This window comes from Pan troglodytes, chromosome 16, assembly GCF_028858775.2.
Source record: "Pan troglodytes isolate AG18354 chromosome 16, NHGRI_mPanTro3-v2.0_pri, whole genome shotgun sequence".
Taxonomy (NCBI): domain Eukaryota; kingdom Metazoa; phylum Chordata; class Mammalia; order Primates; family Hominidae; genus Pan; species Pan troglodytes.
Window position 1 is genome coordinate 73,342,212 of NC_072414.2, and position 13,493 is coordinate 73,355,704.

At 40.6% G+C, this 13,493-nt stretch overlaps 1 protein-coding gene and 1 long non-coding RNA gene across 14 annotated transcripts in view; one reads left to right on the top strand and one right to left on the bottom strand.

Moving 5' to 3' along the window:
- The window catches only part of LOC104002401 (uncharacterized), an 84,074-nt gene that overhangs the window by 32,131 nt on the left and 38,450 nt on the right, over positions 1-13,493 (top strand). For 9 of the 13 annotated variants that reach the window (XR_010151462.1, XR_010151458.1, XR_010151456.1 and 6 more), the window contains 2 exons: positions 1,930-2,061; positions 5,482-5,599. This is a non-coding gene — a long non-coding RNA (uncharacterized LOC104002401). Of the gene's footprint in view, positions 1-1,929; positions 2,062-5,481; positions 5,600-5,811; positions 13,488-13,493 lie in introns of those variants that run through there. The other 4 variants (XR_010151459.1, XR_010151464.1, XR_002939678.3 and 1 more) reach the window with 2 other exon arrangements.
- Positions 1-13,493, bottom strand: part of TMC3 (transmembrane channel like 3) — a 41,727-nt gene that overhangs the window by 25,347 nt on the left and 2,887 nt on the right. Inside the window, exons 3-8 of the mRNA XM_510545.7 lie at positions 10,561-10,636; positions 5,783-5,864; positions 2,922-3,028; positions 1,960-2,058; positions 1,707-1,849; positions 8-155 (exon numbers count right to left, since the gene is read on the bottom strand). Coding sequence (XP_510545.5) covers positions 8-155; positions 1,707-1,849; positions 1,960-2,058; positions 2,922-3,028; positions 5,783-5,864; positions 10,561-10,636 — 655 coding nt within the window. The remainder of the gene's footprint in view (positions 1-7; positions 156-1,706; positions 1,850-1,959; positions 2,059-2,921; positions 3,029-5,782; positions 5,865-10,560; positions 10,637-13,493) is intronic.

Genomic DNA, 13,493 nt, shown 5'->3' on the forward strand with positions numbered 1-13,493 from the left:
CACTCACCCTGATGCTGTTCACTATGGCAGCTGTTTTGCTCTCTGCAGCCTCTGGGTTTCCAATGAGGTAATCCCAGGCACAGAACACCCGCCAGCAGAAGGTATAGTTTTCGTTGGAAGCACTGGCAAGACTCGTGCGGGAGTTCTTAGCCATCCTGCAAAAGAGGAGCACAAACAGGTCTTAGGAGTCTCAGGAATAGGGGGCTGTAGCTAGCACCCACGAAGCCTTTGTGTGAATTAGCATAGGCTGCACCCCTCTGGGTGGACGCAGCTCCTCGGGTCACAGCTTGGACAGGAGAGCACCGACTGGATTTCTGCCCATGCTTGTGACCTCAGCAACACTTTGGAACAGTGTGAAAACTGCAATGGCCCACTATTATATGAGTTCATTTGACAAGGACTCTCACCACTGTGGTGCCCAGCAGGTCACTGCAGGTGTGTGTCCCAGGAGCCAGCTGTTCTCATCTCTTTGCAGCTGTGATTGTGAAATAAAATTTTCCTTTGAATCAGTCTTCTTGGAGCTCCTTCCCATGGGAACTCTACCCCGTGGGACTCCACATAACGTGCTGAGTCCCTCTTTCCCACATTTCTTTAGATATTTGAAGGCAGGAGTCATCAACCCTCCTTAGGTGAAACTCTCCCTACTTTTTAGAGCCTTTCTCCTGTAATAAGCTCTCCTGTCCATCCATATTTCTTGCTTCCAAGTTTGCTCTAATCTGTCTCTTACATTGTATGTCTAGTAAAGGGCCCGAGTCTTCCATGTGGGTCCTGGAAGCCACCAGGAGCTAAGCTGGAAAGCTTCAGGGGAACTGAAGGCCCCTAGGTCATTATGCACCTCCTCAAGTTTTGTTTATTTGTTTATTGTCTTTTTTACCCCAAGTGCTTCTATCTGCATTTTGCTAACATGCCACAAGGGGGTTGGGCAATGAAGGGTGGTTACACAAATCAAGCAGAAGCAGCAGATGAACCAGCATGGGTGGGGCCAGCTTTTCCCCGGGATTTGGAGCCTCCTTATCAGTCTGCATTTCTCTAGCTCCCACACGGAAGACCTGGTGATGTTCTGAGCCAACCTACCCATTTTACAGATGAGGCTCAGGGAAGCAAGGTGAGTTCCTACAGGTCTCACAGTCGGGGTGGTGCAGATCTCCTAACCCCCACCAGATTGCGTCTTTTGCATTTTGCCTCCCCAGTGATGACCTAGAGGTGCCAACTGCATCACAGCACAGACAAGCCTGGCCTTTGCAGAATTTGTAGCTAGGTCACAGGCAAACAAACATACAACCAAAGGAGGACGTTTTGCTTTTCACAGCCTCTGGTCACCTAGATCATATTGCTTATGTCCCTATTAGTGCAGCTACCACATTGTCTAAAATTACATGAACTGGTAAATCTATATGATTCTTGTATTTCCAGGCCCAATATAGGACCTAGTACAAAGCAGTAAGTGTTCAATAAGTACTTGTTAAAATGAACATGCCTCTTTTAGCCTTGGTTCTTCTCATCTGTAAAATGGATACAGTTATGCCTTAACTTTACATGGCTATTGACAAGATTAGATGACATTACACATATCATAACACTTGATATGTATTTTGAGAAATCGAGCAGTCATACTTTTTTAAAAGAATGATGAAGCTGTAAGAAAACACTGCCATTACACGTATCATAACACTTGATATGTATTTTGAGAAATTGAGCAGTCATACTTTTTTAAAAGAATGATGAAGCTGTAAGCAAACACTGCCATCCCCACTAGGAAATACGCCAAGGGCAGCCGGTAGCCAGCTCTCCCGATCTTCCTCTCCCTGCCGTAATATCCGTAGAAGAGGACAGAGTACTGGAGGTAGCCCTGCAAAGAAAACACTCAGTGTCATTTCTGCTTCCCGTTCCGAGGTCTCAGAACTGTGGCCCATTCACCCCTTCCCTCAGGACAAGAGTGTGGCCAAGCATCAATCTCACCCCCAGAGACCAGACGGTGTCCAGGTCTTGGGCAGACGAAACCTGCTCCTTGGGGATGGTCTTCCTGGCTGTGCTTCCAAAGGGCTGGCCTGCAATCAGCTGGTGAGAGAGGAAAGCATGTCGTGTGGTCCTCTGGGTGGGAGGGGACCGGGAGAAAATGAGAGGTTGATCTCCATGTGCTTGTGAAAATGCCACACATAAGAGATCTCCAGGGGGTGGATTTCTGCTTGATTTTCATTAATGAAAAATTAATCTTGGGCAGCCAGATTTTCTTTTTGCCTGATTAGAGCTCACCTGGATGTACTCTCTCTGAGCTAGACATGGTTTCTACAGGTGGATTATTAAGACCCCTGTTAGGAATGGCCCGTTTACTTTTTGAGGATGAAGTTTAGTTGAGAAATGGATTTTATTTCTTTATGTAAATGTAAGGGGCACGAGTGCGGTTTTGTTACATGGATACATCATGCTATGGTGAGGTCTGGGCTTTAGTGTTCCCATAATCTGAATAATGTACACAGTCTGGGTATTATTTCAACTTTGGGCTGGCAAACTGGCTGGTTGGCCAAATCCAACCCATGGCCTTTTTGTATGGCCCAAGAGCTAAGAATAGTTTTGCATTTTTAAGTGGTTGGGGAAAAAAATCAAAATAATTTATATAAAATTCAAATTTCAGTATTCATAAATAAAATTTTATTGAAACACAACCACATTCACTGGTTGATATACTGTCTGCAGGTGCTTTTGTGCTACACGGCAGATTTGAGTCATTGTGACAGACACCAAATAGCCCATGAAGCCTAAAGTATTTATTCTGTGGCCCTTTACAGAAAAAGTTTGCCAAGCCCTGCTTTACACAAACACACATATTTTCATCCCCACAATGATAACCAGAGGAGCCATTTTATGCGACTGCTGTAATGTCTCCTCTTTTTAATGAGTGGTACTTTTCTGAAACATCTTACCTCTGGAATGACAATAAAAGCACCTGTCATAATGGTGAGCACAATATTAATTCCAAATAACCATCTCAAGAATATGAAATAGGAGGCAACGCCAGATCCAAAATGACCTAAAGAAAGACAAGATAATGAGAACAGTTTAAATAAAATCCTCATAGTGCAAGAAATCCTACCAAAAAAACACCATAATTTTACTTACATCCACGGGACATAGAGTAAGAATGCCATTATTGTACCAATCGAGGTGTTCCTTCCTAAATGTTAACTCAGACAGATCAAGATGCCCCTGAATATGTATCAGTTCTATAGGCAGGAAAAGTCTCCAGTTTGCCTAAAATGCTATTTGATAGTCACTTCCCTAATGACTTATTTATCTAAAATGGTCTTATCAAATTTACAATATTTCATGTATGTTAACAAGTATCAGCATCTTTTAAGAATTTGGCATATTTCTTATCTATTTTGCACCATTTTGAGAATTTCAAGGATTTTGCTAAGGGTCTTTTTGCCTTAATTTCAAGATAAAACACCATTTGCTAGATGTTCACAATAGTGGACCGTGGGTGAAGTGTACGCGGGAATTCTCTTTCCAACTTTTCTATACATCTAAACTTATTCTAAAATAAAAATCATAGTAAAAACAAATTTATATCTATTGAGAAAATCCAGGAGCATAGAAGAACTCAGATGAGGATGTAGGCAACAATTTGACAGCATTCTGGAGTAGGTAGTTTTATGTCATTTAAAAAAAAAACTCTTAAATTTTTATTTCAAATCTAGTTTATGTTTGTCATAATGAGTAGCAAAACACAAAACATCACAAGGACAAGAAAAATTACCTATTCTGTGATCACTAAATTAAAATCACGATTAGAATTAGTTTCTATTAAACTTTTAGTGTAACCCTCCACAATTATTCTATACAAATAATGTTTTTGTATAAGATTGGCATTTCTCTCCAGCATACATCTTCAATTATCAATATATTACAAGCATTTTCTCTTGCAAAAAAATACTCTTCTATAAAATAAATTTTATTGTTCCATTAAGTAAATTTTCCATAACTTACTTAAACTATTCCCCATGACTTGACATTTAGGACATTTCTAACTGTTCACCAGGGTGAATAGTTCTATAATAAATAATTTCTGTCTAAGGTAAGGTTTCCTAGAAGCAGAGCTTGAGAAAGGGATTTGGCTACAGGTGATTTGTTGAGGAAGCACTCTCCGTAGAGAAGTTGTGAAGGAGTCAGGGAAGGTCGGGGGAAAGAGCCAGGGAAGGGCACGATCTTAGCTGCAGCCTAGCTGAGTCTATCCCACCAGCAATTCTGCAGCATGAATTGCACCACTGAGTTGGTCCCACTTGGAGCAAGGGATCAGACTTGAATGCCCCTCTGTCAATGGTCACTGCCTCTAGACTCTAGGTGGTGAGTGGGCGATTGGGGTGATAGGAGGTAGTCCTGGGGCAATTCTCTGAAGGGGAGCAGCTGAGTGACAAGAAGTCCATACTCAACAGCTGAGGAAAGGGTAGACTAGCCAAGGAAGGGCAACCTGGGTACAGCACTAATGGCAGCTACTACAGCCTTGTTTGTTTAGTTTATTATGGTTTTCTCTGTTTTTTTTTTTTTTTTTTTGGAAACGGAAGCATATTACCAAAGTATACAACATTTTGAAGACTTTTGGTACATATTAAAACTTTTTAAAAAAGAAATACTGTCCTAATTTACATTTCTGCCAGCATATCAAAGTGCTTAATCCATTTAAATATTCAACATGTTTTTCCCAATTTGTCATCTAACTTTTAGCTTTATTTTTTATGTATGTAAGTTTTCTTTTTTTAGGTAATTAAAAATAACAGTACTTTTTCCTCCTTCACTTTTATGATTAGATATGTCTCCATTCTGCATTCATACCATCAATTTTAAGTGAAGGAGTTAAACTTACTCTTTAAAACAATTGAATCAATTGTTCCAGTGATATTTATGCAGTAGACTGACTTCAATAATTATTGCATGCTAAAAGTCTAAGTGTATTCCTATCTGTCCCTGAATTTTTTGCTTACTCCTTTGATTTGCCCGTCAATTCCCACACTATGCTATACTGCTTCAATTGTTGTAGCTTTATGATATACTTTAATATCTTGATCATGCAACTTCATTTGCATTCTTCTTTATAATTTTTTTATTAATCTCTTGGATATTTTTTCTTCCATATAAGTTTTATGATCATTTTGTTAAATACTTGGTAACAATACATTGAGATTTTTATTTGATTGCATCAAACTTGTAAATTAATTTTTGGAAAATTAACATCTTCCAAATATTAAATCTTCATATGTGTTTTAACAAGACTTTTCTATCCTGTGGTATAATTTTACCACAGGATATTTTGGACTTATTGTTAAGTCTATTCCAGGTATTGTGTGTGTCAGTGTGATCGTAGACATGATTTATTTATTTTTTGGTGTATGTTTTCTAAATGGGCACAATTATCTCTATAAAAATGCAGATTTTTGTATTTGTGTTTTGCAATTCCTTGAGCTACCCTCTTATTCATCCTCATAGGTTTTCACTTGATCCTTTCGGGGTTTGCATTATATCTGACTGAAGGAATGAACTGGGAGAGAACAGCAGAGCCGCAGCGGAATGTGGAAAGGCCCACGTCGAGACTGTTCCCATTCTGGTAGGTGGTGGGGACAGGTATCTTGTCTTCTGGCTCTGTTGTCCCATATGGAGCCCGGTGACTCTGCTATGAGAGTGCCCTCAGCTGCACAGCATAAGGACCAGAACACAGCAGACTCTCCTTAGGCTGTGACTGGCTGCTAGCATTGCATGCCTGCCCCACTCTCCAGGTGTAAATACTTACTCTCGATTTTCTTTATCCTCATTTCCCAGGGAATGAAGATGACCACAAAGTTACAGGCGAGACGAGCAAATTTCCGCCAGAGCTAGACAAGAGGGGTCAGGATTAGAGAGGTCACATACGTGAAGATGGCAATGGCTGTGCAGTACTAGGCACCTAAATGGAATATACCAGACACTCCCTCTGGTACCTTTAATTATGGATTATGGCTTCATAGGCCTTTAAGCTGCACTAGAACCAAAGTAGCTCCCTTGTCTGTGCTCCTAACCAGGTGAATGGACACCAGCTTTGGAGGAATAATGCAAGCTGCAGCCCCATAGAATATGCACCTCAATACAGACACCACCCGAGCCGTGATGCCTGTATTGAAGTGCATATTCTATAGGGTTGCAGTTTGCATTAGCCATCCCATTCCTGATGAGGGGTATCTTTTGCTCTTTGAGAAAAAAAAATTTTTTTAACTTTTGGCAATTACATCTTAAAACCACAAGACACAGTACAAATTACTCGAGGAATGATATCTAAATAAATCCACTTGATCCTGTCATAAACCTAAGGGGATTCTGAGAGTGTGCCCCAGGAATCCAGATGCCTAACAGACTCCCCAGGTGATTACAAGTGCATCCCTGTTTAAGGACCAAGAGTCTAGAGCCTACCCTGAAAATGAGCCCCACCCTAATGTGTGACTCGCCTCCTGCTACAGCCTCTTTCCTGGATAGAGCTGTCAGGGATAAGGTCTAAAAATTTGTCTTGTATTTTTGGCCGGGCGCGGTGGCTCACGCCTGTAATCCAACACTTTGGGAGGCCAAGACGGGCAGATCACGAGGTCAGGAGTTCGAGACCAGCCTGGCTAATAAAGTGAAACCCAGTCTCTACTAAAAATACAAAAATTAGTCAGGTGTGGTGGCGTGCGCCTGTAGACCCAGCTACTCTACTGAGGCAGAAGAATCGCTTGAACCCGGGAGGCAGAGGTTGCAGTGAGCCGAGACCGTGCCACTGCACTGCAGCCTGGGGGACAGAGTGAGACTCCATCTCAAAAAAAAAAAAATTGTCTTATGTTTTTAAGATGCAATTGCCAAAAGTTTAAAAAACATTTCTCAAAAGCGAATAAAGCAAGACATGCCCTGACACTAGTTCTGCTTCCAACAAAGTTGGCAGGTTGTGCATTTTAACACACAAACAATCTGGGTTTGTGCTGGAAGCAAATGATATCATTGCAGAAAGAGGGATTACAAATGTAATTATGACATTCTGAACTATAAGACCACACATGGTCCCGGTATAGACATGTATGATAATGTCATTCTGGACGTGTCTGCTGAGGCCAGAATGGCTGCTTGTAAATGAAAATCTGAATTTTATCAGAAGTTTATCAGAAGTTGTTCATCTTCTGTTCATGATTTGAGAGCCAACTCAAATACAGCCACTCCCACGAACACAGAATCTCTGTAGCCAGAAAAGAAATTCTCCTCTTTGTAAACTCCCCCAGCAATAATTTTTGGTCTCTCTCATAATGTTTATCATATCCTACCTTACATTACCTTAATTTTGTTCACCTGGCTTGTCTCCTAGGGCATAGAGAGGGAGAGGCAGGCTTTCTGATCATTTATTCCCCCAGTATCCCGAGGAAGGGGTGCACCATCATCCTTTGGCAAGGGCTTGGTGTTGGAAAGCATTGAGTCTCTGGCCCGTTTTAAAGCCCTGAAGTCTAAGAAGCACAGGGCAGAAAGCCAGAGACCTGAGTTCTAGCTCTAATTTCACATCTATCTCACTATGTGTCCCTGGGGAAGTTATTTTATTTCCTTGGATTCCATTTCTCCATCTGTATAAGAAGTAAGATTTGATTAGTGGCATTCAGAGTGCTCTTTAAATTTAAAGTTGTATGAGAATTTTCATACATGCAACGGGCTAAGGCAGGGCAACTTTTGTAGGTGGGGGTAAAAAATCTCCCCCACCACCCCATCAGTAGTGCTTGAGGAGCCAGGGCCCTTGAACTCAGGTTAGAGAGCACTGGACTGAATGGCCCAAGATGCTCATTCTGGGAATAAGAGTCTATGCAAGTTGGCCTAAAGGAACTTCTTAAAGGAAAATGTGATTGAAAAAGGTGATTTGTTGATGACATGTTCAGTAAGGCATGGGGGAAAAAGTTTCATGCTTCTCTGATGATTTATACCAAATCTCCACAGCAAAAGCCTTGAAACAGGAATAATTCAAAATTTAAGAAAAAAGCAAAATCAAAACAAAGAAAAACTAAACTTGGAAGAAATAGATCCTAATTGTGGGTTTGGGTTATTGAGCTTTGGTAACTAAGAATAAGTTCTTTCTTTGGAAAGACTTACATGTCCACGCAGAAGATATTTAACAACATATATGATAGTTCATGTAAAGTATATTTATTCATAGTATGTGTTAAGCACCTAGATTGTGTTGACCTATCAACATGTCAACATGAACTATCATACATGTTGTTAGATATGTGATACATGCACATATCATTATACATACATACATATGTATGTATACATGTATCGTTATACATGTATGTATCATACAGATCTAACAATATGTATGACAGTTCATGAGAAGTATATTTATTCATAGTATGTATTAAGCACCTAGGTTGTGTTTTCCTGTGAATGCAGATAGTGAACACGACATGCAAGATGTCAGCTGGTGTGGAGTTTGCATTCAGGTAGAGACAAGGCAGTCACAAGCAAGTCCATGCCACAATGGGACACAGTCTATTAGGACTGGAGGAGAAGGCCCTTTAAACAAGGTCAGGGAAGGTCTAGCTGAGGAGGTCATACTTCAGCTGAGACTTGAATGAAAAGGAAAATGAAAAGTAAATGGGAAGAGTAGCTTTCTAAAAGGGGAGAACAGCCAGTACAAGTTGTGGGTTAGCACGAGCTGAGCGTTTCACAGAAGGGGATGGAGGAGAGAGGAGCGAGATAAAAATTTGGATTACCTTACTGAGTGTAAAAACTCTGCTTCTAATAATTCAGCCCATTATCAAGTTATACCTTTAATAATACTGAGTTTACTATTGCTAAAAGTCTCAATAGCTTTTCATTGTTATATATATATTATAGGTCGTTTGAATTCAGGTGAAATACTTTATTTCCTGTAGCACTTCAGCTTATTTAGAGAAAACAAAAGAGCTTGGTAGTTCATATGTCTACAAAAAGATAATTTATTTCATAAACTCCATCATAGTGTGGCAGGAATAAGGAGTCATGGATGATTTGGTCATAAAAACAGATTAGAATTGTAAAGAAGATTTTTGTGAAGAGTAAGAAGAAAGAATGCCAAGATGTGTCCTTAGGGATTCTTTGATAGTTTATAATTTTTAAGACATGTAAAATTTATGACCAGCTTTAATTTAAGCTATATTAAGAATATTTTTGTTTCAGAGAATCTAAAAAGAGTGTATCTGTCAGTTATTGTCTCTTAAGATAACAAACAAAAATGTAATAATCAACATTGGTGCAGGTATTATGAGACTAATAATGGCGATATAAATCATCAAGGCTTTTAGAAAATAATCTTTAAATATTTATCAAAAGCCAAACAATGGACCACAGTCTTTTCTATAGGGATTGCAATTCTGGCATTCACCCTAAGAAAAAAATTCAAAAAGATAGAAAAATCTATATGTGCAAAGATGTTCTTCGTAGGGCTATTAATAATAATGAAAAATTAGAAGCAATTTAAATATCCACCAGTGGCCAAATGACTAATTAAATTAATATACATTTATCTGATGGAATACCACACAGTCAGTGAAAACCATTAAATATAAAAACTATATAGCAACATGGAAAAAAATAATATAATGGTGTTATGTGAAAAAAGAGGCAAGACAAAAATGTATATACACTACAATTATGGTATGAAAATAATTATGCAATGACTGATGTGAAATTTCTAAAATGATATTATATTGGGAAGTAGGGGGTATAGAAGGAGAAGTTATTTTTCTTTGTTTCTACACATTTATGAAATGACTTTATAAGCAGATAATTTTAATGTATACTTTTCCTTTAAGTAACTGAATGGGAAAAATAACAAACAAAAACCTTAACATTGTATTATAAAATGAGCATTGGCATATACCTGCAACTTTCTCATTGTAAGAAATACAGCTGTATACAGGGACACGGTGAATCAAACCTATGAATATGGGTGGGATTAACTCAGGAAAGGTGCTAGATCACTTTTGCCATCCTTTCTCCTGATGAATTAGGCTTACCCAGTTTCACACAATTGGGAAGGGAAGGCGTCTAGGACTAAAATTCAAGTTGGGAAATTCATACTTTTCAACTCTATCATCCTGATCTACAGCTGTATTATAGACTGGCACTCGCAACCTGTGTATGATGGCAAGTGTGATGGCAAACACAACCTCCTGGTTCTGGAGACCGCAGTGCTCACATGTGTGTGTGTTTTTTTGTTGTTGTTGTTGTTTTGTTTGTTTGTTTTTTGAGAGGGAGTCTCACTCTGTCGCCCAGACTGGAGTGCAGTGGCGTGATCTCGGCTCACTGCAACCTCTGCCTCCCAGGCTCAAGCGATTCTCCTGCCTCAGCCTCCCAAGTAGCTGGGACTACAGGCGCCTGCCACCACGCCCGGCTAATTGTTGTATGTTTAGTAGAGATGGGGTTTCACCGTGTTAGCCAGGATGGTCTTGATCTTCTGACCTCGTGATCCACCTCCCTTGGCCTCCCAAAGCACTGGGATTACAGGTGTGAGCCACCGCGCCCAGCCACATGTGTGTTCTGTATTACCTCTGCACCTGCTGCTTGGTAGCCTCGGGTCCTGGTCAGCCTCCCTTCGAACTTCAGCACAATGCCCTTCGCTCGTCTAAGAGAAGAAAAACATGATGGTGAACACAATTGTATCACACTTACAATTTCTGCAAAATGTGTAAAAATGCAACAGGAGTAGGTTGCCATCTTGTCCTGAAAAATGATACAGCAAAAGATGCCATGAGAGAATGGAGTTACACAAATACTTCATGGTCTAATTTTTGGTAATCAGAAAACACCTTAAAATTTTTTTCTTTAATATTTAAATGGATGCATAATTCAAAATGATGAATTTATACCAAAATTAGCTACAACTGAATTTCTTAAAGGCCTTCCCTGATTCTGGTGCTTGGCTGGGAATTCTGAGCTTTGGAAATCCTGGTGGCAGACACGTGCATCTTGGCCTCTCCACTTAGCAATTTTCCTCTTGCAGTCAATTGTTTAAAACTGCAAATCAGACCTGGCTTCAGAGAATCTGCCTCAAGTAAAGGTTGGTGTCTGATTAATGGCAGCAAAAAAGTCATGTCTACATAGACATGAACAATCTGATTCACCGCAAACAAACTTCTAACACACTGATTGATCACTCTTGAATTAACCTGATATCTCTGCCTAAATGTTCAGTCCTGAAAATGGACTAAATTCATTGGGATAGACAGTTAAACTCATACCTTAAATGAACAACAGGATTAGAAAATAAATGTTAGTGCCATGGACAGACTGAAGTCAAAGGCTCTTAGAGAGAAGAATGTCACCTTCAAGGTAACCTAATCATATACCACCCCATGCAGAGATGCTCATTATCTGATGGTTGGATGCCCTCTGCTTGATTATGTTCAGTGCTGAAAAACTTAGTTCTTCTGAATTAGCCATTTTGCTAGTTTGACAGGTTTACTTGGGAGGGTGCTCTGGTCTGTGCATCACAGCAACCCCCAATAACACCCACTGGTCTGAGTCCTTCCTTGGAAAACACAAGGTACAAGCCAACTCCTTTATCCACAGACAGGATGATCTCTCCAAAACATTACCTAACCAGAGTTCTTGGTTTTGGATCTCTCTTCCTACCATTGCAACATCTCCATCTTAATAGCCTAGCCAATGCATTGACTTCATTCTGGCCAGAACCAAAATGTAGGTCAGGAGCAAGGTTGATGTTCTACCCCATACCATGACTACCATGTTGGGACCATCTTAATAGAGCTGTCTGCTGCAAGTTTTTAAAAAGTAAAAGCCTATTGAAGTCAAATAACAATTCATTTTATATCCTTATTTATTTTTTATTTTTTTCTGAAAATATTTAAACATTTTATGCACACCTATTTTGGGTCAAGCATAGTGGAATACAGAGTTGCCTAAAACAGAGTTTCCGCCAGGTGGGGTGGCTCACACCTGTAATCTCAGCACTTTGGGAGGCTGAGGTGGGAGGATTACTTGAGCCCAGGAGTTCAAGACCATCCTGGGCAACACAGTGAGATCCCATCTCTACAAAAATATTTAAAAAATTAGCTGGGTGTGGTGGCACATGACTGCAGTCCCAGCTACTTGGAAACATCAACAACAAAAAACCAGAGTCTCTGCCCTGGAAGAGTTCACTACCTAATAGGGATGACAGAGACCTTTAAAGACAATGACTGAGAGACAGTGGGTGTGACAAGAGCTATGACAGAGGGGTGATTGGGTGTGGAGGTAGCAGGGAGGGGCGGCCCAAACCAAGGCCCAGTCATAGACCTATGCTGATTTCATAGGAACTGACCACTTGCTTCCTGCAGGGGAAACAAGCATGTCCTATATCCTCTTAGACAGGTGGCTCTTGCTCCAGACTCAGGGTTAGCTCACTCTGCTTTTATCTGCATCCTGCCATGCTCCCTTGATTCTCAAGCAGTCAGGGTTCCGTGCTTTTTGCACCTTCCACAGAAGCACTGTGATGAACCTCAGCAAGTCCAATGAGGGAAGTGTTGCTCCAGTAGTTTCTCAAGGTGATGGAGAGGAGATATGTGTGGCAAGAGGATGACGGACGGAGGTGCTCAGAGGGCCAGCTGCACTCTGAGACCCTGGCCGCTGGCCGAACACATGGCCGGTGTCAGCCATCTTGGGGCTCTGGATGTGTTACGTGGGCCAAGCAACATGGCAGAAGGCCTGGCTTATTCTTTGGTTTCTGAAGTGCCTTGACAGAAAAGTTACCATTTGCTCTGCTGTCCCCTCAAAGTTAAAGAGACTTAACCACCTATTATTCAGATAACAATTGATCATCATCATTTCAGAATGATTTAGCAAAATTCTAATAGAAACTATTTCTTTTTTTTTTTTGAGACAGAGTCTCTGTCACCCAGGCTGGAGGGCAGTGGCACAATCTTGGCTCACTGCAACCTCTTCCTCCCGGGTTCAAGCAATTCTCCTGCCTCAGCCTCCCAAATAGCTGGGACTACAGGTGCCTGCCACCATGCCCAACTAATTTTTGTATTTTTAATAGAAACAGGGTTTCACCATATTGACCAGGCGGGTCTCGATCTCCTGACCTTGTGATCCACCCGCCTTGGCCTCCCAAAGCTCTGGGATTACAGGCATGAGCCACCACACCCGGCCAAGAACCTATGTCTTTTTTTTTAAAGAGTAATTGCTCCAATGATTACTTTGGTTAAATTCCTGTGTTTCAATATAAGAGAAAACTGTACTTGGAATCAGAAATCCTAGATTTAAAGCTTAATTCTAGCACTCAGAAACTGTGTAGCTTGGGTTAGTCTCTTAACCTCTCTGAGTATCAACCTTCTTGTCTGAAAAATGGACATAATGCCATCCTTACTCAAATAAATGGAAACAATAGCAGCTGATAACAGACATGAAAGGCCCATGAAGGAGAATTACTTGGAACATTTTGAGGATCAAAACTATGGATGACTTTAGCTATCTTTCAC